Below are 26,961 nucleotides of genomic sequence, written 5' to 3'. Positions count from 1 at the left end.
CCTTGGATCAAACAGTTGGATATGACTCTTCACAGGTTTGTGTGTGTGTGTTGTGGAGTGTCAGAGAACAATGATGCTTTTTGATGTATTGTTTATTATCTGATGAGCTCTAAATTCTGTTTGGTCTGTTTCTCTGAGCCATGGGCCTGAGCTGCATTGTATCCGCACGGTCAGGTTCAAAGCTGAAACGCACCCAAAAGACACATTCGCTTCTAGGAAACAGTCTCATGCTGTACAGAAGCTCTCTGAATTCGCCAGACACAGAACTCACTTCCAGGTTTATGGATTGCAGAGACCTTGTGAGTTGTGGCGACATGGACCACAACCAAGAAAATTAATTCCCACTTTCAGTGGTGTCCAAGTCAACTGATGCCATCTCACACTACCTATAGTCATGTGACCTTTTGTCTTCACCTCCGTCTGTTCCAGGGCATAAAAATATAACTGAGACTTGACTCTGGAGTGCCAAATGTCTCTGAACCTGAGGTAGGTTCAAAGAGAGGACAGATTAAGTTAGCCTGTTTATGTATGTATGTATTTTTTCATTCTCTAAACTGGTTTTATATATTCATTTTAGCGAACCAAATTTGTTTATGCAATGAATTTCATTTGATGAAAAATGTAATCTAACTGTCATTACTTGTTTTACATGCTTTTTTGTAGTGAAAAAATAGTAAAGTTAAATGCCAAATAAATTAGCATTTATGTTTTTGAATAAAATACATAAATTGTGTGAAGTGTTGTTTATAGTTCCACCTGATCTCTGCAAAAAAGTCCATAAAAATAGGGCACAATGTACTGTGTTAAAGTAATTTTACATATTGTGTTTTGACAGGTGTTTACCTCTATTATGCATTGTATTGTTTTTTAGGATTAGAATTAGGATTAGGGGAAATGTCTGTAAATTTAAAGGATAATGTTCTGGCAGAAACTTTTTTTTTTTCCTTCTTAGTGTGTTGACACTCCTACTCCTACATAACATTTTTCTTTCACAGTCTTTGCAAAAATTTAGTAAATCAATTAATCTCATTTGAATTATTAAAAAGAACTAGTTCTAAAGAATGATTTTGCTTGTTAATTGGTTAATGGGATTTCTAGTTTTGTAATGTTTTACCAACCATAATGTAACTACAAAATATCACTGCTCATACATTGATCCTTCATTGCTTAGGAGACTTTACGGACATTAAAGTATCAAAAATCCTTAGGATACATAGACATGAATGAAATTAAATGCAGCCTTTACTCATAAATTACCGATAAATCACCGTTAAGAGATCATGTGTGAACAGGACCTTTTTAAAAATACCAGTAAATTTGTTCTGGCAATTTACTTGTATGAGAAGTTGTAACATTACCAGTAAATTACCGGTAATGTGCTCTGTGTAAACACAGAACCAGATTACCGGTATGAGCACATGTGAGTTCAGAACGTGGTGACGTAAGACGTCTCCTCCGGGCCAATCATAACATTCTGGCGCAGATAACGCATTTACTCCGCGCTGTGTAGTTCGGTTTTAATCTATACAATGGCTCTGGGCCAAAAGCAGCTGCAAGATTGTGAACGTTTGACAAAAAAAATTAAAACATCAACAAAAACACTGACCACATATATCCCTCCACGTTTACAAACACAACACCGGGAGGCACAGACATTTAAGCCCCGTTCTGATAACTATAAAGATAACTATAAAAATAACGATATTAGCGTCCACACCAGCGGACAATATCGTTTGTATATTCTAAGCGCACGAGCGTCTACCGCTTTAAATTTTGCAGCTCGTTATCGTTATCCCTAAAGCCCCGTTCACACCAAGGACAATAGCTATAAAGATAATGATAAAGATATAGTTCTAAAAATCATTCTCAATATTAAAGAGTCCACACCACAACTATTTCCGGTTAATTATGTCACAGAATTAATGTGTGAATGGCGCTTTAAAATGATGGAACATCATTGTCTGTGTGAACAGCACATTTTTGTATTTGCCAGTAAAGTCGTTCTGGTAATTTTACAGCAATTTACTGGCATTACTGTGTGAAAGGGGCTATTGTCGAGATCCCTAGAGAAATCACTGGTGTGTGTGTTTTGTTTTTTTTCTTTTTTCAGGATTAAAATTGTATTGCTATTATGACCCCCATTTATTCTTGTTGTCTACTAAAGCGATTGAGATATTAAAGAGATATTAAAGGGATGTGTGATTTTTCTTCAGTATGGGTAAGAGTATGATGGTGGTTTTTAAATGTAGAGCATGAAAAGGAAAAGCATAGCAGGAAAGAAAGAAGAGAATAAGGAAGTGCCTTAAGAGACCTTATTTGAAACCTGCCTTTATTTCTCAGTGGGTTGGATTTAGTATATTCCAACCAGAATATATGCCAGTCCACCCTCGGAGTAAATGTATGCAGTCATAGTCAGTGTTTGAGGATTCTGCCTATCTTTGTGTGTGTGAGAGAGAGATCCCTGGCAGACTATATAAGCATGTATATTCACACAGTGTGTAAGTGTATGCTGTGTGTGTGTGGATATGAGTCTGTTCTCGCTGTCAGGGCAGGCCTGATCCACTGAGCTAAAGGATCTCTCTCCTCCATAATGCATGCTGCCCTGTCTCAACCCTGATCCTTCAGCCCACTCTGATGCTTCACGCCCATCTCATCTCGTCTTTTGCAGGCTTATTCCGGCTTAATCAGGCTTACTCATGCCTGATGCTCATTTTACTTTACTCTAAGTGCCTATCTCCGATCTTGATAAGACAGACTCCATTTTATACAGTATGGATTAGCGCAACACGCTCTGGCTAATTCAGTCTTCTGTAGTCGTGCTGGTTTTCCTCCGGGCTCTCAGTCGCTTTGCTTGGATCTTGCGTGGACTTCTTTGTGCCTCTATAAAAGAACGTGTGGATTAATAACTGGCCTTGACGAGCGTGTAACACCTCTACAGACTGAATAATTCTACATTATCCCGTTGCAGATCTGCTAATCTGCACAGCAGCTATGCAGAACAGGTCCTGCACGAATGTCATACCAGCTAATTGGGGGTATAAATATTAAATTGCATTATTCTTAGAAATACCTGTCTTGTAGAGCCTTTCTATTCAATGCACATACAGTCGGTTGAGATTCTGGGATTAGTATAGGCTTCAAGTGTTATATCAGATTCTACTAAAAATTTATGAAAGAGACATTTTACTGTGTATATTATACTACATTATGCCAATATGTTTGTATAATGTCCACTGAACTGCATAATTGACTGTTGTTCCAGGTAACTGATATCCTACATTGCTGTAGACAGTTTTTTATTATATTAGATTATTTATTATATAATTTTATTATATTTTTAATCAATGAAATCTTTTTTTTCAGCACATCCCGATTGCCCTATCAGGGTTTTGTTTTGTTTTGTTTTGTTTTAATTCAAATTTATTTTAATGACCAGTTACATTATCCCATGTCTGAATGAAGGGTTTCATAGCATTGATTGTGAATAGCATTGTCATTTGTGTAACCGCAGTGTAATGAGTCTATATTGCAGTCTAGTTTACAGCCTCCAGTTCATCTCAGATCTGTTTGCAAGAACTTCTTAAAAACGCTCATCTCTTTTTATATCTAATTCTGTATTGGGTTAAAAACAACTACTGCTTATAAATGGCACGCACACACACAGTCACTCACGCTCTTTGCTGTGTCCCTGTGCTGAATGATGCAATGTTGTTTTCACCAACTAAAAGCTTTGTTCTTCATCCTATCTTCCTCTGAGGAGTAAACACTCCAGTCTGGATACACTATTCTGATCACTCAAGTGTTGTCACTTTCTTCCAGAAGGCAGAAGTAATTCCATAATGTCCTGTAAGAGCAATTAATCAATCAATCAGGTCCCAGTTCTTCATGTGTATTCATCCTTTTCTTTTTCAGTGCTTTCTTCCCTTGTTCTGCTAAAACCACCTTCAGAAACGGCACAGAGAAGGCCATGCAAGTAAATCCCATTTCTCCCATATCTCCCTGGAGAAGCATCTTGGCCCCAGATTAATAATGAACAAAAATAAAAAGCAGGTAGACATATTGATTTTAATCTATTCAGACTTCACTCTCATTTTCTTTCTCTCTTTTTTTCTCACAGAAAAGAGGATGAATGTGAAGCGGGTTCAAGAGAGGAGGGGTGAGGAGGACCAACCGCACCATTACCCCCTGTTCTTATAACCTGATCTCAATTTCAGTCTTCATCTCTCTCTCTCTCTCTCTCCTTTACTCCCCATATGTTGGGAAATGGTTGACTTCGCATATTGATCTGTGGCCAGTATTCTCCAACAAGCTTGCAAGCTTTGACCTCATCAAGAGCAAGTGGAAAGCTGAACAAGACAGAAAGATTTTAGAAATGTCACCAAAGTAAAATGGGAACAATTAATAACTTATCACTTCATATTTACAGTACACAATGCCAAGTTTAGAAGACTAGATTAGTACACAGGAATTAAATGCTAAAAAGATTAGAAAGAGTGAATTTGTCTTTTTGAAGGTGTTTAATACTGCACAAAAAAGTGGTGCAACTGTTTATTGAAGTGACAGGTATTAAAAGGGCTTAAAAAGGAGATTCCTTGATCATTTTTGGTCAAGGAAACTTAATTTCAAGGTTTCTGTTGACACATTTCCATCTGTAAATAAATAACAAGGAGCGGACTGTTGGGAATTGACGCGATATTATAATCCACACTATGTATCAAGTAACAAAAAGAAAGCATCTCTGAATGAGATGAATTGGATTTTATAACTTCTTTGCCCTTCATGTGAAATTAAGGACATGATTCATCCAATATCACTGTAATTTTCTGCACCTCTTGACAGGGATGTTCCTCTGCCTTTCATTAATAAGATCTGTAACTAAATCAACCATTTCATCTCCCTGCAGACTTGATGTGGTACTGACTTCATTCGCTTCCTTATACCACTTAAAAGTAAACGGTGCAAGGCAGCCCAGCCATGCTAAACACTGCGGGTGGAATAACACAATATGTTTTTTGCCAGATGAAACACTCATGGGAGGGGAAGAACGCAGCTGGAGGTGTTGGTCGCATAAGCAGGATTGAAAGTGTAATGGTTGTCTAGACTGTCCAGCTCTCTAATCCTACACTCAACTTTCATGTGGATTACGGTGGGTTGAGAAAGAAGAAAAGGCTAGATGTGATAAACAGAGGCGGGGAAAGACAAGACAATAAGGAAGAAAAATAGCTGTGCAGCGAGGCTCAATTAGGGAAGAGAGACTCTCTTTAATATAACAATGTGTGGTAAAAGCACACTGGGCTGAGTGCAGTAAATCCCATTTATTCATAGAGTATTAATTTGTATGAGTTCTTTACGCACCAGTGACTTGTTTATGGGATCTCAAGTAAATTTGGACTTTAATGAGTATATGGCGATGATACTTGCTTTGAGCTGCAGAACTCATTTCCTAAGAACTCAAAACCTCTACTGTTACGCACAAGGACTAAAAGCACAAATATTTAAACACTGAAATAAATGTTAACATATAATGGGCAGTGAGCACTGATGCCAGGAATAGAAAAGAGTTAAAACAGAATAGCTTGAGCCTGGCGGCTAGTGAACGTGCTTCAACGTGGAAAAAGGGCATACTGTTGCTTCATGCTACTGTATTGTTAGGACACTGTAAAAAATATAGCCTATATTTGAAGTTGTAAATAACGATAATTGAAGAATTTTACCAGAAAATTCATTGCATTTCAGTATTTATACTTCCAAATTTCACATTTAATTAGTTACCAGTTCTTTATAATTATTTGTAAAATTCACAAATAAGTCAAAATTGTTTCTACACCATTTTTTTTTCAGTATATACTGTATGTCCATGTGGACAAAGCAGCAGAAAAATTCTTCAAAATGTCTTTTTTGTGTGTTTCACAGGAATAAGAAGGGAATGTAAATGAAGACAGGGTTTTAAACTGTTTTAGTGCTATAACACATTTAGCTTTGGTGCTCATGTGGGCAGAGAGAGTTCGAGTCCAGCTTACATCATGTCTTTTCAATTATTTCTTGTTTTTCCTTATATGGCTATGAATTAAATATGGCAAAAAGACAGAACAAAAACAGAAATGTGAAATACAAAACTAATTGATTAAAAGTGGAGACCACTGGGAAGAAAAACATTCAGGGACTGAAGTCACTCAGGGACCAAAACATAAATAGTTTTAATAGATTTAACAGTGAATAGGCCTAGAGACAGCAATCAGAATGAGAAGGCTGTTATAGACTGTGTAATGGGGCATTCACTGTGAATTTATTGCTGGGGGTCACCGAACGGCTGTATTGTTTGTTGAAGTGTGCCATCTTACTGTTGAATGCGCTTATGCTATTAGTGGACTGCAAAATTGGCCATTTCTTTTGAAAATTTGATCACAAATGCAATCTTTTCTCAGTAAAATATGATGTATAACAAGGAGTGAGAGGCATATATGGATAAAAGTACTGGGACACCTAACCATTACACCAACAGGGGCTTTAATAGGGTGACCATACGGGCCATTTTTACGGGACACGTCCTTGCCAGGATTTCTATATTGCCTAAAATGTCCAGGTTTTGGCTGTTTGCTCTGTGCAGATCGATTGTTGTATGACATCCGCGAGAGCTATTGAGAGCAGAGCAGATGGCTCCTTATGCTTTCGTATCGCACTCGCTGTACTTTGAGGTCATACAACAATTGTTCTGCGCAGTGGCGCTTGAATGAATGAAAGTTGAACGAACGAACAAACGAACACACCTAACATGTGCACGTATTTGCATCACTTTGAACGCTGTCTGTAGATCCCACCTTCTCACATGCCATGATTGGTCGATTATGTACAATGCCAGCACGTTACTGGTCAATCATTATCTTCAGCAAGTATGACAACAGGAAAACAGAGCCAAATGCAGAAATCCTGGCAAGGACATGTCCTGTAAAAATGGCACGTATGGCCACTCTAGGCTTTAATGACATTGCATTCTAAATACACATCACATTCTAAGACATTAATATGAAGTTGTTCCCCCTTTGCGACTATAACAGCTTTCAATCTTCTGGGAAGGCTTTCCACAAGATTTTGGAGTGTTTGTGGCAGTTTTGACCAATTTTACTCGTTCATCCAGTAAAGCATTTTGTGAGGTCAGGCACTGAAGTTGGACAAGAAACCCTGGCTCACAAACTTTTTTCCAGTTCATCTCAAAGGCATTTGATGGGCTTGTGGTTAGAGTTCTGTGCAGACTAGTCAAGTTCTTCTTTACCAAACTCATCCAATCAGGTCTTTATGGACCTTGCTTTATGCACAAGGCCAAAGTCATGCTGGAATAAAAAAGGGCCTTTCCTAAACGGTTCCCACATTGTTGGAAGAATAGTATTGCCAAAAATGTCTTGGTATGCTGAAGATTTCCCTTCACTGGAAGTAAGGGGTATAACCCAACCCCTGAAAAACAGCCCTATACCATTATGCCTCCTCAACCACCAAACTTTACAGCTGGCACAATGCAGCCAGGCAGGCAACATTCTCCTGGTATCCGCCAAACCCAGACTCACCCATTAGACTGCTAAACAGAGAAACGTGATTAGTCACCCCACAGAACAGGTTTCCACTGCTCCAGAGTCCAGTGTCGGTGTGCTTTACATCTCTCCATTTGGCGCTTGGCACTGTACTTGTGATGTAAGGCTTGCATGCAGCTGCTTGACCATGGAAACTGATTCCATGATAATCCTGCTGTTTTTGTATTTATATTTATACCAGTGAACCTTTGGAACTCAGCTTCAGAATCAACAGAACATTGGTGACTTTAAAACATGCACCTCAGCAGTCAATGACCACTCTGTGACTGTTTGTGGTCTTCAGCTTTCCAACAGTACCACTTACAGTTGACCATGGATGAATATCTATCAGGGATGAAATTTCATTAACTGACTTATGGTAAAGGTGGCATCCTATCACAGTACCACACTTGAATTCACTGAGTTCTTCAGAATGACCCATTTTTCCCCACAAATATTTGTAAAAGCAGACTGCATGGCTAGGTGCTTGATTTTATACACCTGTGGTAGTGGGTCTAATCGAAACAGCTGAATTAAATCATTAAGAAGTGTGTCCCAATACCTTTGTCAATATGGTGTATATTGCAAGAGTGCTGAAGAGACAGTGGTCATACAGAATTTGCAGTGCATAAGATGAAAGATTATAATGCATGAATGAAGCTCACTTCGAGCGAGTGAATGAAACTGTGAACGTTTATCAAGGGGTCTGGGTTTGGCTGGTTATCATGGTTCAATTAGTCTCTGCTGGTACATTCTGTAACTACACCATGTTTCTTTTGTGCTGTTAGCAATGTAAGCGTCTGGCCAGTCTGAGTGTTTAAGGAGACCTAATGGATGATTAGCAGGGTGATAAAACAAAAATGGACAAGAGCACTGCTTTAGGCAGCAGATGGCAAATAGCTGAGCAGAAGAAGGAAAAAAGAACGAAAGAAGGAACTTAGCAACTGAGTCATAGAGCTAAAGGTTGCATAAGGAGGAATGGACGGGAGGGAAGAGAAGTAGAGAGTGAATGCGAGAGCTTCTTTGGAGGTGAGCCCACGTGGGCTTTGTGATTTGAAAAGATCTGCTATGATGTTGACAAGTGCAGAGCCAGATCAGGACAGGTAACACCTTGGAATCTTATTACACAGAACAAATCCAAGCACAGAGGCCAGCAGTGCAGGACGTGATGATGTAACATCAAAATAAAGGAAAAGATTAGACTCCACAAATTATTTACATTTTTTTATCCAAATCGACTAACCATGCATTTAAAGACTGCATTTTTTTTTGATCATTTCTTGCTTTCTCTGGCTTCCTTCTGTCATGCTCTACTTTTTGAGCTACATGAATGCTATTTCATAATTTATGTTTTGTGGCTGTTAGTCTATGTTTGTTAACTTGAAGTCATCTATGTGCTACATGGAAAATTAACTAGCCATAATCTACTGTAAAAGAGAGATTGGATATGTCCCACCCCAACTGGTAATAGAAAATACATCAGGAAAGTAAACTGCACCCGTCAAGCAATTTTATGGGGCGTTTATGGTACACACTATATGAATAATCAAAAACTGAGCCAGTTGGCTGAAACCGAGTTATGTTTTTACCGTCTGGTGTGTATCATGTGAGTCAATGAGGATGGAGGCAATGGGGTGGGGGGTTTTGTCATTGTGGTAATTGTGACTCATTTAGAGTTATTGACAACAAGCCTTAGGTTCTTCTCCAGGCAACAGAAAGAGAAGATGGTTTTTATGGTTTCGTGCTTTGGAAGCAGGGATGAAGAAAGACAATGAAATTGAAAGGAGGTGAAGAAACAAAAATATGTTGATCTAATGAAATGATAGATAGAATGGTATATGATAGTTTTGCACATTACAGTGTGTACACTAGTGTTCAAAAGTTTGTGCTCAAAAAGATTTTTTTTAATGTTTTGAAACAAGTCTCTTATGCTCTCCAAGGCTTCATTTATTTGATTAAAAATACAGCAAAAAAACAGTAATATTCTAAAATATTATTACAATTTAAAAACCTGTGTATTTACAGCTCCAGAGGCACCTGTTGTAATGTATTTTAATATATAATGTATTCCTCTGATGGCAAAATTTAATTTTCAGAAGCCATTACTCTAGCCTTCAGTGCCACATGATCCCCCAGAAATCGTTTTGATATTTCTAATATCAGTGTTGAAAACAGTTGTGCTCCTTAATATTTTTGTGAAAACCATAATGCATTTTTGAAAAATAAATATTTTGTAACAATGTAAAAATCTTTACTGTCACTTTTAATAAATTAACTGCTTCCTTGCTGAAGTCATTTTCCGGTCCCTTACTCATTTAGCTTTCCTTTCCTATCAATGTCCTCTTATAAAAAGTGGATTAATTGCGTCATTGTATTCACTATTTGTAAGGCACTCTGGATAAAACATCTGTTCAATGAATAAATGTACAGAAAAAAAAATCTGAAGCAAAACTGGAAAAAGTTCACCCAAAAATAATATAGTGAAGAAAAAGTAATGCAATTGCAAATAGTCTACTCTAGTTTTGTACTGCACAGTTTGCACATCAGAAAATTTGTATACTGTACACATACTGCAAAGACAGTATAGTGTGGCTTCTGAACATAGCCAGAGGGAGCGAAAAAGTGGAGAGAAGGTGGGATGAGCTGGAGGTACAGCTTCTCCGATAATGAAGAAGGCATCTGGAGAGCAGGCAGATGACATTCAAAGCCAGAATGAGACAGACAAGTGTAGAAGAGAGAGTGGGAGCTGGGAGAAAAAGAACAATGCAGGCAGTTTAGAGAAGAGTAGGGAGATGACCGGTGTGGGCCTGTCAGCTCCAGAGGCAATAAACAGGCATTTAAAGAGACAGGTACACAGTTTCACCCCAGCCAATTAAAAACAGACTGGCACAACATTCTACCCGAGTCTCTTAAAGGGACAGCTACAGTGCTCTTCCGAGGCCAATTAAAGAGACGACAGCACCATTTTGCTCAGCAGAGCTCAAGCGACTGCATCTGGGAATATATCACTGATTCTGCTGATTTATCCGGAGGAGAATCTGTGACTGTTCTCAGTGCCATGAGGACCTGTATTCCTTGGGCTCTTGTCTGAAAAGGTTGGATAATGCCTTCCATAATCGCTTTACAATTGAGTAATGGGGTTTACTATAGCTTTCTAATTGAATATATGTCACAGACTAAGGTGTCATGAATGAAAAAAAGTGTGTGTAAAAACTGTGTAAAATGTAGAAAATAGCAAACCTAACTTTTGGATTCTGGTTAACACTGTACTTAAATATATGATCACATTCTAGATAAAATATATGCAAGCTCTTTTTCATTTCCCCCAATATTAATAATGATAATGCTTTAGGGTCTAATTTTCTCCATACTGCATGCTTTTTCAGTTTTTTATTGTGAAATACTGAAACAGTTTTTAATTAAATGTGTATGCTTATTTTCATATTGTTATGAAAAATGATTGTTTGAGGAGAAAACACACTCAGCATATAATAACTTGTCTTTGAAGTGAATTTTTCAATATGGATTTAAATTAAGCTCCTATCAGAGGTAGGATTGCAGTCTGTGGGTAACCTTTTAAAACAGCAACCTTATGGCCTCAGAGGGCTGAAATATTCCATAACGAGTGTGTGAGAGTGTGTAGCCGGCTCTGGCCCTTCGAATCACATCTCCCCTGGGCAATGGTAGAACAGACAGATACACTATTACAGAATTTCAGACTGATAGCACTGGAGAAAGAGGTGCATGTTTGTGCCTAGTCGTTTTAAGAAACAGGCACTGCAATTAATGTAAACCTTCCTGAAGGGAAGAGCCTGTGTCCACTGAGTGAAATGTCGTTCTGAAACAAAGAATATGGCAGTTTACTTCAATGTCCTCTAAAAGAGTAGCTTTGCAACTTTTGTTATATACTTTTTTCAGAAGGCAACTTGGAATTGAGGTTTACTGTAGAAATGCCTCTGGTCTTACAGAGCACAATATACCAGAGCATGTTATTTTTCTCCTAATATAACCACTGCTGGTGAAGAATGATATTGACCAGTAATTTCATAGCTTTCTTTTCACAAACCAGTCACCTAACTGATCAAATCAAGGCTCACTCTGCATTTTTAATTTAATCAACCAGTAATATTCTGTGGTAACACTTTATTTTGGTAGTCTTTTTTGTTTAATTCAAAAATACATCACATTCTGGAAATTAAATTTGTTGCAATTCCATTTTATATAGTATGTCGTCTTCTAAACCCTAATGGTCCTACTTTTTTTTTCTTTTAAAATATCAGAATCAGTAACCTCCATCACATTTGTATGTTTTTTTTTGTGGAAAAAGTCTCAACAAATTAATTATTTTGTGACTGTCTTATTATTATTTTATAATTAGACGTATTAATTTATTTTAAAAAATCTTTTGAATGGTAGTGTATTTAAAATGACAACATTTATTAATCTAAGTTTGTTTAATGTACTATTTTAGTAAATAAAAATGTGTTAGTCTATGTAGAAATTAGCATTAATAAATTAAGTAACACATATTATTAACATTATTGTAAATTCTTACTATTTTACCATATTGTGCCAAACTGTGATAGAAATGTGAAATGTGATTTGTGTTTTCCTAGATGTCCTCTTTTTAACAAAACTATTTACTGTGTATAAAACAGTGCATTTCTGACATGCGCCAAGCTTAGGAAGTTAAAGTGGACACAACACACAGTTTCTGCCAAACTCACAGAATTGAGAATGAATTAACGAATGAAGCGCATTTTCTGGGAGAAATGCCCATACATGGAATTCCGCCCATTATGATGTTATACAGGGCCATACTCGCAAAAAAATCCCTGAGGGAGTGTCTTTGGCACAGAAATACTTCAATACTTCCAACTCAATTTTTGAGACTTCGGTTATGTTTAGCATGAGAATCCAACTCTTTAACAGTGTAAATATGAATGCATGAAATGGCATTAGACCTCCCCTTTAAGGACTACTGTCAACCAGAAAGAGTAACACCAGCCACAGCATTTGAATCCTAGAAAGAAAGATATTGACAAGTCAGACTCACGCTCTTTACAAATCTCCGAAGAGGAAGGTAGAAAATGAATCAAGGTAACTGACAAGTGTATATCAATATGTCTTTAATTTAGTTCTATGACTCAGATGATAACCTCCTCTGAGCCTCTGAGTGTTCAGGTACTGCGCACCGACAAACACGCACACAGTGTATTATGTCCCGGCGGAAACGCACTGTGCTGTTAACCTGAGTGTCAAATTAAGTTTGAATATTATGCAGAAAACAATGTATGAGATGAGATTTTCATTTTCTAAATCACTCCATATAATTGAGGGAGAGGACGGGAAGCAGACAGGGTGCAATGAAAACTACCTCTCTCTCACTCTCCGTCTCTCTCTCACTGCCTCTCAATAAGAGCCTTGCGCTCCTGTGTTTCCTCAGGCTGTTGGATTGAAATCTCCATCTCTAATATGACATCAATTTTTAATTAAAGGCCCCAGATCCCACTCAGATTCCTGAGTGTTCGCCGACACATTTATTTCTCTCACTCTCTGCAACAGACCTCATCCGCTCACGCTGGGAGATTTCTCCTTCTGTTACATGATTAAAATCTGCAAACGGCTCTGCCCTTAGAACTAATTATTCCACACCAAGACAAGAGGCGCAAGGGAGGGAGAGAACACAAAGGAGAGAGAAAGGTAATTTCACAAGAAACAAGCCGTTTGACTCTTAATGAATAATTTATGCCGGCTTCAATGGGGTCACAAGAGCCCAATAAGCAGAACCTTACGCCCACCCACGACCTCAGCCCCGGCTACTGGACAAACATCAGTCTCTTCCTTCCTCCTCCTCACTTTTGCCTCTGTGTCCCTTTTTACCACGGGCCATCCCACTTGAACTGACCATCTGAAATGATTAGGATGGGTTCAGTTCAGCGCTGCTTGTGGACCGAGGGATGATTCAGTATTCACAGTGAGATGGTGGTGCCTGAATTGGCTATCAAATTTTTGCATTATGCCGTATTGACAGAGTGAACGTGTGTATGGGTGCAAATCAGCACAATCTGGTCTGTGATAGGTGAGGCAGGTATAGATGAGCCGGGAAGAGTGAGGTGGGCTGGGAATGGTGAGAGAAATAGTTTGTGTTAGCAGAGCCATAATTGTTAGGCTCTTTGATTAGGGGGCTGTTGGTGGGTTGTGACACTTTTTGATTGGGTTGTGAACAACAAAACAGTGCTAAATGAAAAAAAAATATAATGAATCATTCTGTTTTTGATGCCTAAGGTTGTGCATCTAATTAAACTCAAACAGGTTCTGTAGCATCCTCAGAAAACAGGAAGAAGAAAAAAACATAAAGAAAAGAAAAGAGAAAGAAAATATAATGTGTTCACTTGATGACAGACCAAAAACAGACCACATTGTATTTTGTGCTATTTAATTATTGTCTGCTGCTGAAAGCAGTAAGACAATCAAACCTGTATATTGTCATATGTAGTCTATGTTAAGTTTGCACATTGTTGGGCCTATTCCGTCTGATTCCTGAAGCAAAGCCAGTTGAGAGGCACTGTTCATTGTACCTATAAACATTTTGCCCCGGGCCCTATGGATTTTAGCGACGGCCCTGTGAGTGAAGTAGGGTGAAGGCTGGGTGATAAAGGGTGACACTGTTAAGATCCGACAAGGCTATGTGTGGTAGTGGCGCAAGACAGTCTAATGGGAGAGGTTTGATTCTATGTCATCGACACAAACACCATCCTAAACTACATCTGTTCTCTCTCCCTTCCTCCATGGCTGAGAGCACAGCTGATGCCCAGAGTAATGGGATTCTCCATAGCACTATAGGACAGGCTCTAACAGGCAGTTTAGATCTCATCTATTTGACCCCATTTGCACTTGTTAGGATCATTCATGGAACGCACTGAGAATCAGAGAGGGAGAGAGAGACACAGAGAGCAGGAGAAAAAGAAGGGTGGGGAATGAAATTGTTGAACTGACTCCTTTGATAAATTCTCTAGTAAGAAAAGTCATGTCTGGTATTAAGGGATGACTCTCAGAGTGATACCATTTCAAAGGAAAAGTATGGTGAACATGATCATTTTAGTGCTGTTACAACGTTTTATATCATTCAGGAAAGCCTGAAGAACATCAACCACTTTCTGCTCTATGAATGAGACCACGTTCTCCACATCTAATAGCAAAAATCGAGGCTGAATTTAAACTTATTTCTGAACTACAGTATGTCATATGCTATATTTTTAAGCAATTTCTATTTAAAATTAATTCTAAAAAAAAACAAGTTTCAATTAAGCAATTCTGTGTACATCTTTTTTCAATTAATTCAGCCATCAGTATACACTGCTTTCGAGACATCAGCTATTAAAAAAAACCATACTAATCTTAATATTTTCAAACAGTCTTTGTTAGTGGCCTCAGAGCTATTTCCTTGAATTGACAGCTCACTTAGTAATTAAGGATTTTAGGTTTCAAGAATCAAAATTGAAGTGGACACCATGGAGGAACAATAAGCTATATAACCGTTTTCATCCAGCCTTGAAGGATTCGCCAACAGATGCCTATGTTACACCCTAATGATGTCAGCAGATGCCTTTGTCACACCCTGATGAGGTCACTGCAATGCTCTGCTAGTACAATAACCATCTGTCTACTCTCACAGATGGTGACAGATGTCCATGCTTCAAATAAACTGGATGTAGCACTGCGTCCATGAAGAAACTCATCTTTGCCCCTCTCTACCAGTCTGTTTCTGCTTGGGGAAACTTTGAAGTGCAAAACCTCCTCAGACACAAACAAATCTGTCCTGCTTTCCAAGTCCATTATTGGTCCAGCAGTTCATTTCTTTTAGATGAAAACTGATTGCTCTGTGTATTGATTAAAATCCACACTGGAGGTAAACCTTGAAGCATAATTTGAAGGTGTTTTTGAATCAGCAATACCATTAAAAGACTGAAAAGTGTAAAAAAAAATATATATATATATATATATCTTCTTTAATGCATGAAAAAAGACTGTGTCAAGTTCTTGTAGTTGAACACAATGCATTTACAGCATTTATTAATCTTGGTTAATGGTAATTTTGTTCATGTAAACTGTATTTTAAAAGTTGTATACGTTAACATTTATTAACAATTTGAACTAACATTAACACTAAGCAAAATGGAATAAACTGACATTTAATTTAAGTATAATATATAATTTAACATTTAAATAAAATTAATAAATACTGTAAAGTTATTCATTGACAGTTAATATGATTCATATAATTACAGTTCACATAATTCATAATGCACAAACCAATGTTAATGTAAAGAACATTATTGTTACTGAAATTATGAATATTTGTATGTGCGCAGACACTTTTATTCTCTTTCTTACGGAGCCCCGCACATGACATGCAGGAAAAAAATAGTAGGCTAAATCGTGTGCACGATTTACTATTTCGTTCCCTTGATTTGCTAAATCGGGCACACGATTTATAAATCGAGGGAACGAAATAGTAATCGTGTGCACAATTTATTATTTTTTTCTTGCATGTCATGTGCGGGGCTCTGTACTTTCTCTACTTGTCATCCATGTGTAATTTCTGTCTGGTTATGTTTATCTGTGAGGGAACACATCAGGGGCCTGTACCATGATGGTAGATGAACAAATTCAGAGTTATAGGATTAGTTTCGAGTTGACAAAACCAAACCACTCCAATCTGGCTTTTTTTGTACCATGATGCTGATCATCAATTTTCTTTGTCAACTCAGGCTTTGATGCTGAGTTTGTGAAGCACGTGCACATGAATGTGTGACATCACTGGCGAACAGTCAATCACGAGCCTTGGTTAAAAGTTAAAGGTTTTACTAAAGGTTAAGAGATTGAAGAATATGATGAATTTAAATACATTTACAATGAAAAAAGTACTTGTTCATGAAAGAGGACAAATAAAAGAAATTACCTCGCTCTATCAGTGCAGTCGCAAGTGAAACTTGTTAAATTAGTTTATATAGTTGGAAATATACAGCGATAGAGACTCGAATATAGTCACATGTAGTCATTTTTAAAGCATTATCTATTGATTCTACAACTTATTTATATTACATACAATCTGTATATATTAACATTCATTTAAAATAAATGATTTATAATAACTGTTAAACTAAAATTGTGTGTGTAATGTATTAATAATAATATGAATCGTATAATTATATAAATCATATAAAATAACTATAAGTAATTATCATTAAAGCCAGACAATATTTTTTTTTTTTTTTAGTACTAGTCACCTTTAATTTGGAGCAAGATAAACTGGGGGAGTGACTTTTTTGTGTCAGACATGTCACTTTGCTCACATCTGATTGGTCCATGATTGGCCGTGGAGTGTAAGTTACTATGGCAATGAACGCAGCTAAACGCCAAATCACTTGGATTGGTGCAAACTAAACTGAAATTTACCTGGCTAGCCAGCTAATCCGGCTTCATGGTACAGGCCCCTGATAGAAACTGTAAACTGTATATGCTTGTGATATCAGTGATTTTCTGACAATGATATTCAAATTTTAAATGCTTGCTATTTAAAGCAGATAGTTCTCTTTTAGGCCAGAAACATATTTGAGTACATGAACACAGACATTTTCAGGTATCACTCTATTTCAAAACAATACAATTTATATGCAATACGAATACATGTTGTATTCTCAGCGTTGTTGCAATGGGCATAAATCAGGCTTTACCATAAACAGCCAGTTTGCTATGTCATGATATAACTGTCTGCCTGAACAACAACACATCTGGTTTAATGTCACAGACATGAAATGACAAAGGTAACTCTGTCGCCCCCTTGAGTACTGAGGATCTTTTTTTTTGCCACCACAGTAACCCAAGAGCACATGCACTTGCAGTGCATTGTCTGTGTTGTGTGTTTCTGGCCTTAATGCCATAGCCTTATAATCAGAATAAAGTGAGATCACTGCAAAATCCACCTCTTGCCTTTTATGCTTAGTGTAATGTAAGCACGCTCACTACCATAGAGTTAGTGTCAATTAAGCAGTGCTTCAATATTTATATAATGGCATTTAACTGAGATATAATTGGATGTTGACAGTAGGGCTTAATAATCTATGCATAGAAGCTGTGCTAGTTTAGTTGTCCTGTGCTTTTCTCTAGCTTATCTTCAATGGGGAAATCCTGCCATGTCAATGATGCCCATTTCTGGGACAGATGAGGCAGATGGGAAACCTACAGTACATGAGCTCCAACAGGGGCCAGTCAGTCTGTGATAATGCATAAAATCATCAGTGCTTAACACATGCCACACAGGTAGACAGCAGTGATTAAAATGTGTATGTCGCAGTGCCCTTTGGTAATGTACTTTTTCTGTCTTGTTTGTCTGAGTGACTAACAAGCCCTACTGTCTCAAGATGAACTGTGGGTCAATCTAGGGGAGAGTTTACAGTAAATCTGAACAGACAAGGCAGCAGACCATGAGGGACAGAAGAGACGAGTCATTGGACAGGTGAGTCATAGAATATTTGTCCGTTTATGGCACGCAAACAGATTTTTTAAGAGCATAAAATCAAGCGACACTGTTAAAGCGACACAGTCACACTTGAAACACTTTCCCTAATGGCTTCAGGTCTATTCTGTCCTGGCTTTTTTCATGATTTAGCTTAAAGGGGTGGTTTACTGTTTTTTTTTCTAGGCTTGATTGTGTTTATGGGGTGCAGTCTAACATGTGTTCATGCTTCATTTTTTTTAAAAATGCATTATTTTTCATATAATTTACCTTAATTCCACACCGCTCTGTCCCTTCTCTGACAAACCCCTCGATTATTTCCTGTTTTTATGAAGCCCCTCCCTCAGAAATACGTGATGGACTCTGATTGGTTAGCTGGCTCAGTGTGTTGTGATTCACTAAACCGCCGAGCGTACGTCTAAATGTCCCGCCCCTCAGCTCAGCGGCATGTGCTCCAGTTGTATTGTAAACAATGATTTATAACAATATAGAAACGTCTATATTTCTTATCAATTTGAGCCCGATTGAGACGCAGAGGATATTAGTGAAGAGGATCGCGCAGAACCTGTGCAAGCACAGCTCTTAATGGTATGTTTGTTTGTTGTCTCATACGTTTAGATACGTTGTTATTATGCTACTGCTTATGTTAGCTTTTAATATACGGTTTTATTCTGATTAAAGCTTTAATACAGTACGGCAACCGCACACGCGTCCATGTATAATGCTTCTCATTGTTATGTGAAAATGTATAATTGGAACAGTTTGTTGGAGCTGATCTGACGATCTGAATGAGAGAGAGAGAGATGCAGAGCAGGGCGACGCGAGGAACAGTATTAAGAACCGCTGTTTTAGAACATTGATTTTGAAACTTGTGAATCCATTAGAATCGAAAGAAGACAGAATCGCGATTCATATATGAATAGATTTTTACGTGCACCCCTAGTTTTCTCTTCCTCTTCTCTAAAGCAGCACAGCATGGGCTCGCCCCCTTCCTTACATGTTCCCGAGGGTGGGGTTTATCTGGGTCAGTGACGTATCAGACCCGGGAAGTAACTTGTTGTAGTCCCTTACCAGCCGTTTTTTGTAGGCATTAAACTTCCAGAATTTTAAAAGACGATATCTCTGTTTGCATTGAACTTTCAGCGCTGCAACTTTGCAGATGTTGTTTATGCTCAAACAGCAACATTACACACTAACTAACGTTAAAAAAGTGAAATTGCAATAAACCACCCCTTTAATAAGTATGATTATCCAATCAGAAATGTCCCTCTGAACTGAATGAACCTGAAAACACAAACAACTTTCATCAATATTGGTCACATGCATTTAACGAAAAGTGTGTGAATTGGTGTTTTGCGCTCAAACAAATGCATAGACTTTAACAAACTTTTTGATCATTTCTGTGTATGCCAAAACCAAAGATTACTGCACACGCCCAGACAGATGGACCGGAGTTGTCTGATTTTAATGTCGTGTGTAGTTTATTTTCCCTCATGACTGTGTGGAAAGTGGACTGCCTGCTCTGAAAAATTACATCTTGTAACTGTATTAATTTAATGAGCTCATAATGAGAATGATGCTGGGCCAATATCATCAGCATAAACACGTTTAACACGGTAATTGCCTGCAATAAGCTCTTGACTGCATGACATTGTTCTTTGGAGAAATCGCTTAAATCATCACAATCAGGAGAGAAAGAGGGTGCAAAGGATGACCGTTGATTCTGTGAGTATTTCAAGAACAGGAATTAATTGGCTGAAGTATTGTGTGTATGTTTTTTTTTTTGTTTTTTTTTACTTTATATTATTATTATTATATTATTTTGTTGTATTATTTTATATAGTTTCATATTTTAGTGTGTTAACTGAGATGTGTGCATTATAGATCTGTTCAGTGTACGTTCACACTGCAGCAAAATACTCCCTATCTGAGTTCTTATTCCTGTTCTTTATGCACAGAATTTGGTTTTTTTTTTTTTCAATCTGTCTTTCAATCTATCAGTCGTTGATTGGATGGAGGCAGATTTGAATGTGAGCTTGGGGCTTAAAAGAGGTAGGGTTTATAAGGACTGAATGATTGGAGAAATCAGACATACTGCAAAAGAGAGAAATGTGTCATTTCACTTCATGAAAAACAGTTAAAAATGGAGCATATCATTCACAATAAGATTAATAAGATTAATTAATCTTTTCTATTTTTAGAATTTCTATTTAATGGCGACTTTAAATCTATATAGTGTGTACAGAACCGAACAACTACTAGTCAAAAACATTGCTATGGTTTCAAGAGTGATTTCTTTATTCAGTACACACACAAAATGATCATTTAGTGGATTCGCTCCTATAACTCTGCAATGTATATGCGGCCAGGTTTTAGATGTTTCTAACCTCATAAGCATCAGTTGATCAGTGGATTTTCTTAGATGCTAAATTCAGTCAGCTCATGGCACAAGCCATAGATTTAATGAAAGCTCCTGAGTTTAACAAGGCAAAAGCTTGAAGGCTTTATTAAAGCAGGCCCTTTAGTTTCAATAAAGCTGATGAAAATTAAGGTTGATTATTAATGTGCTCTACATGTCTATTAATAATAACGGCATAATAGTGTTTAATAAGGGATAATTCATGGATTGCTCTATAATTTATCACTGTCACACAGCAAATGAATTACCCATGATACCCAATTGAGGTGTGTGAACGCGTAAGCCATTTTCTCGCGTCTGACTCTCCCTCAGGTTTTAAGTAATGTGGCAGATAAATGACCTAATGCCGTAAGCTAAATTGGATAATTACATTATTAGTGTCTTCCTGATGTTATATATCTAAAGGTATGCACTGACAGCATTCTGCAAGTCGCACAAGGCAGACCGTGTATGGTATTTTAATTAAATTCCTTATAACCTTCACCTGTAATTTTATGAGTCTGCTCTTTTCAGCCTGTTTCTTTTCTTGGCAGTGTTTTTTCATATCACTAAGAAAAAAATACTGATACATTTCTGTAAGATTGAGTTTGTTCTTTATTAAAATGTGTCAAGCCGTAAGATTGGTGATGCCCTGGTATGTGCGCATTTCTCTCAGGACTGCCCTCCTTCAAATCCAAACTTGGGTTAGAGATTTAAGGGTATGTGACCTTATTAAATTTCTTCTCACTGGCAGCCCCTTCTCAGTTAATTACAAGTAGGTGTTTTGTAATTAATCTAGGGAAGATTTGTCACGGTTATTAGTTGTCCGCCCCCTTTCGAATGGACAAATGTTAGTAGCCGAATGAAATGCTTTAGAGCAGGAAGCTGGATTTGTACTAATGCAACATCCTACCGAAAGTTCCAGTATGTGGCATAATTAAACTGCAAATAAAGCAATGCTTGTTTGTTGTTTTGATTTTTAATTCTGATATGCTTCTCTTTTTTTTGCCACTTTAATGACAGCATTTTGTATCCCTGGAGAATACAAGAGGATTAAAACGTGTCAAAGAAGAAGTCATGAATTATTCCAGCTACACAGCAGATAATTGTAACACAGAGACTGCTAGAGGGGGATTAAATTTAGACTGCGGGTGTTAAGCAATAACACCCTCACAGCAGGTGCATGAAAAACAGGCATCCGTACACAACCTTTACTCTAAAGTTAAACTTTGGATACCCTGGTATATTTTATATCAGTCATAGGTACACCAAGGTCAATGTAAACTCTGTACAGTGTACCAAGACAACAACTGACACCGAGGACAGCTTACTCCTACAGGTATTCTTCATTCTTCAATAAAACTTGGTCTAGGATTGTTAGAGTACCATCCGTCTTATTCTCGAAAGTGCCATGCAGGAGTGCCATGAATATTAATAGTAATATTATTCATAAAAGTTGATTTTTTTTTAATTGCTTTTCCTATTGTAGGGACAAAAAAATAAAAATGTGTAAATGTTGTTTCAGAAATCATCCATTCACACATCCAAAAACTTTTCATTTGAGTTATGCCTCCCACAAATGATTTGCCTTAGTTCACTTAAAACTATTAAAAATAGTTTTTAATTTACATACAACCCAGAAATCTTATTTCTAGAAATGGAAACATTTTCGACATATCAGTTTGTGACACACCACTTGTCTGTGGTCTTTTCGATGCCTATGTGAGTGGTACAGAGTTAAGTTTTCATTAGTCTTTATAAGTTTTTATAATAACTAGAGTTTATATTATAATTTTTTTTTTTTTACATGATCGTTTGAAGCGGCAAAATGGAAAACCTGTGGAGTTTGTGGAATGATCACAGACTCTCAGGTGCTCCGTTCCACTCACACACACAGTTCCAGGCCAGCTTTCAATCTGTGATTTGCTTATTGATAGACAACTAACTTCTTATGGTCTTTAGGTGTGAAACTCAAGCTATTTTTGAATTACTTGTATTAAAGCTGTTGTATAATTAGCAATATCACACTCACAGTTGTGCTGTAGAAATGAATATCAGTACTCTCGCTAATGTGATACTAGGCTACTGTTAAAATATTTTGCACAAAAAGTTTTTAGAAATGTTTACATACATTGTGTGTTCGTTTCAGCCTCTCTTTCTGGGTCCTGTCATATCTACCTAGGGCACCAGGGCACAAGGGATCTCTCCTCTTCCCCTCTCTTTCCTCCACACACTCACACAGAACAGGCATGGGACCCCTTGCGCGCGAAACGAACCGTGACGCTCAAAAAACAGTCAATACGCGCTCGAGCGAGTCCATCCTAAACTCCCGACCTCAGCTGTAAAGCGCGAGCGCACGGCGGGACGACGTTAACGGTCACCCCTTGACGCGCAGGTGACGGCTACTCGAAGCGCACCACTCAACCGTTGACAGAGACGCCGTTCGGTTCAATAAACGCAAAACTGAAACTTAACATCACCCCTTAGACCTCAAATCACCCCCCTGGCCGCTCACCAAGCACGCTGTCCCGTTGAGGAGCAGCATGATGAAGCCGTGGTCGGAGCGCATCTCGTCGGTGTCCTGCTGTCGACAGCTCTCCGTTCAAGAAGACGCGGTTCCTCCGGTACCGTATCCAAAACAGCCGAGACCCGGTCCCATGTCCAACAAAAAGTCAAGCCCGAGCTCTCCTCTTACGGGAATCCCACCTGCGGTCTGTCACGGTAAACTCCCGCTACTTGGAGCGCGTCACATCCAGAGGTGTGTGGAAACTGACAGGACACTTCTTCGCTGCCATCTGCGTACACTTTGCTCCGTTTCGTGTTGCTGTGTGAGGGGAATCATCTCCGTTATCCGCGCTTTTATGTGCAGGTGACGGTTAGGATCCCAGTGCGCGAGCCTGACCGGAGCGCAAACTCCTCGAGTGTCGCACATATCAGTGCGTGCAGACTGGCAGCTGGGCTCCCACACGCGCTGACGTTTTAAACCCCCCTCTCTCCTTCTCTCTCCCTCGCCAGAGCCCCCAATCTTCCTCTTGCACTCTTTTCCTCATTCTTCCCCATACTCTCTCTCTCTCTCTCTCTCTCAATACTCAATTCAATTCAAGTGAGCTTTATTGGCATGCCAGTATTGCCAAAGCATTGACCATTGCATGAACAAAGAACAAATAATGATTATATAATTCATAAATAAAACAAGAATGGATCTTGTAGATAATTACCCTATTTCTTTTTTTCTCTCTCTCTCTCTCTTCAAAGCATCCCTCATCTATCTTTCGTTTTCACCTACAGTACTCTTATCCTTTCTTTCCTCCCTTCCTTTCTTCACCCGGTCAGTCCCCTTCTTTTCATCTTGTTCCTAAACCAAAAGCTACTGGGCCACCAAAACAACTACGATTATGTCACAATAATCAGCTTTAGTCTTCCACAATTATTATTTATAATTGCAACGATGCATTGCTTGGTAAATACACCAGGATCAGAATTTTTCACGACAGCCTTCCTATTAATCAATCATTAGCTATTATGTTTTAGGGTTAAGGTTAAAAGAATGGGTCACCCAAAAACTCAAATTTAGTTTTTTGTTGTCATGTCGTTTCAAAACTTTCTTTCACCCTCAGTCACCATTCACTTTCATTGCATTTTTTCCCCCCTGCACTGAGAGTCAATGTTTACTGAGCCTTTTTACCGAAAAACAAAATAAACATGCATGGGTTTTGAACAACGTTAAGGTGAATAAATTGTTGTTTTGAATGTTTTTGGATAACATATCTCTGTAAATGTATGATTGGTTGATAATTGACTGATATGCACCTTGTTCCAGGAACATGTCCTTCTCTCAGTGTGCTGACGGCAGGAGCGTCACAGGTTATTAAACCTGATGCCAGCGGTACCTTGCCACAAGGTACAGGCTATTCTTATTAGTTTGTCTGCATCGATGCACCTCAGTTATCTGTTTTGGGTTATTTGTCTCTTTTTTGTCACCGAAGATGCTTTCCCCTTCACCTAACTGGTAATTGGCCCTAGGAGAGGCCTACTGTGCGTATTGCAATGCGATTTGTTTAGCTTTATTGATTAGAAACAGCTCAGTATCCTCTGCCTTACTATGTGAGTCTAATATGAAATCAGATCACTTGCGCTAGAGCCAACTGAGAGCACTTGCTTGATTGCCACACTTTTGTTATGAGCCATAATTAATTTTCTCGTCTTGTTTTTTTGGGGGGACTCAAGGATGATAATTTCCCTCTTTTTAAACATCATTAATTCTCATTGTCTTTTTTTTCTCTTTCTATTTCTGTGCTTTCTTGCTTTTCGATCTTAACATTTTGTGACACAATCTCCAGGGTTTCAATCATTTTTTGCACAAGAATTTGACCCTTTGCCCTCTTGCCATTCCATTACCAAGAAAACACACTTCCACTTAATCATTCACGCACACACTGCTTTAATGCCCAATATTAATATCTGACAGGGGATGTACAGTGACCTCAGAGGGTCAAAGGTCACTCTCCTGCTGTTTCTAAGCATGCACAGAGAAGATTAAAGCAACAGACTTAAGCCATTTCTTCCCCAAATCAGATGTTTCCACACAAAATATGTTTAACAGAGAATGATAAAACATACGCATGCTATATGCAGTGAGATATTTTTGAGTGACTGTTATGAAACCTGTCAAGAACATGTCCAGGTTATCTTTCACCCCAAAATCATAACTAAATAATAAAATGATTTGCATCATGGTAGTATTGGCTGTATTTGCCTTTAATATATGCTGATTAAAATAAAACACTTTTACATTCAGGCTATTGAAAATAATGGGGATTATTAAAAAAAAAAAAAAAAAAAAGTTTAAATACATTACTGTATTGAGAATTTGAAGAGGAAGATTTGCTTAATCTTCATGAAAATGTCACATTTTCAAATGTTCTATCCATTTTATTGGCCATTAAACATGCTTGATTGTGTTATGCAGGAGAAATGCAGTTTACATATATTATAGTTGTCTATTGATAGATTTATGGGGGAAATGTGAACTAGAATTTTTTTATTTTTTTTATTTTTTTTTATAAATGTGACTCATTCTGTGTTACTAAACAAACCTCTTCTGCAGTCTTCAAAAGTAATTATGCATAAGGATGATGTTACAAGCCATGCAGATTGTGTACATGTGTATCAGTGATTGAAAGAGATAGTGTGTCTGTTAGTGTATGTCTGTGAGCCTGCATTAGCGTAGGGATCAGGACTGAGGGCGTTAGTGGCTTTATCTTGTTTCACATTGCTAATGTCATTTGAGTGAGCTGTGTAGGAGACAGCGGGTTATCCAATGAGGAGACACTGTGCAATGCGAGTTATGAACATGTTAGAAAGGACACTGGCTCCATCTTGTGTTGAGTTTTGTTAATACATCCATTGTGGAGAAAATTGTCCAATTGATCTTCAATGGATGTGTTTGAAATGACTAACAGCTGCTACTGCTTCACTGCTCAGCACTCTTAAAGGTTTCAGGCTGCCTTCTAAAAAGCCACTGAGCTTTAGAGATGACACTAGTAAATATTTTATGAATACTATGCATATATCTCTATAGAAATTAATTCACGACCATTTTATCAGATGTCATTTTTATAGTTTTAACCAAAAGTACACTCAGAATTGTGAGATGTAAGCCAGTGTATATATGTGCTGCTTTCAAACAGCATCCAGATGAAGGCATCTTAATAGGCGGGATGTTATGTGAACATTAAGATCAGATGTCTTGATGTTTCCCTTATTTTCTGAGAAGGCAGCATTTTTATTTCTCAGGATTGGTTGGCATTTAATTTTTGTAAAGTTACGAGTACATTTATACATGCATTTATAGCATCCTGGTTTTATTTCAGAAGAGACATATTTCACTTTTTGAGTAAGAAGGTGTGTTTAACCAATAGCATCTGAAGAGGGCACCATTGTTTTAAGGAAAATAGTCCAGCATGTTCTCCATATGTTCTCCATATTCTCCATGTCACTGTGTGTGCTGTGTAAGTGGCTTGAAAGTTTAGTTTAATTTCATTCTCAGCAGTTGAGACAGCATGGGCTTTTTAAAGGTGGTTTGACATCAAACTGTAAGTGACATTCACTCAGTTATTCCAGCTCAAATGATCCTCACCAGAGAAATATGAATGATAGGATTTCACTCCCACTGATTTGTCCCCCATGGCTGTTTTTGTTGTTTTTTCCTCAGGGGGGAGATTGAGAGAGCAAAAGAACAAGAGACTGAAGCACAGAGAAACAGGATATAAATGAGAAAGGCAACCTGTCTGGGAGAATCAGGGTGGCCAAACCGCCATCAGTTCCAGAAACATAATCACAGCTGCCTCTTACAATTCAGGCAAGTTCAATTTACCATCATCGCTAAATCTACAGTGATACACACTCGTTATGAATCTAAACAGTGCAAGATGAGGAGAGGAAAAATGTAGATCACAAATGTAAACATAATCAGTGAG

The 26,961-nt window shown here is 38.0% G+C and overlaps 1 protein-coding gene and 1 long non-coding RNA gene across 2 annotated transcripts in view; one reads left to right on the top strand and one right to left on the bottom strand.

The window, feature by feature from the left end:
- LOC131536250 (neurexophilin-1) overlaps positions 1 to 23,137 on the bottom strand; it is a 28,213-nt gene extending 5,076 nt beyond the window's left edge. The window contains exon 1 of the mRNA XM_058769061.1: positions 22,998 to 23,137. Within this exon, the coding sequence (XP_058625044.1) occupies positions 22,998 to 23,051 (54 nt within the window). The 5' untranslated portion in view covers positions 23,052 to 23,137. The remainder of the gene's footprint in view (positions 1 to 22,997) is intronic.
- Positions 23,138 to 23,188: 51 nt separating this feature from the next.
- LOC131536263 (uncharacterized) lies at positions 23,189 to 26,741 on the top strand. The gene is made up of 3 exons (XR_009269900.1): positions 23,189 to 23,240; positions 24,303 to 24,383; positions 26,697 to 26,741. It is a non-coding gene; the product is annotated as an uncharacterized LOC131536263 (long non-coding RNA).
- The last annotated feature ends 220 nt before the right edge of the window (positions 26,742 to 26,961 follow it).

This window comes from Onychostoma macrolepis, chromosome 03 (genome assembly GCF_012432095.1).
Source record: "Onychostoma macrolepis isolate SWU-2019 chromosome 03, ASM1243209v1, whole genome shotgun sequence".
NCBI lineage: Eukaryota > Metazoa > Chordata > Actinopteri > Cypriniformes > Cyprinidae > Onychostoma > Onychostoma macrolepis.
This window is presented reverse-complemented; position numbering and strand designations above follow the sequence as displayed.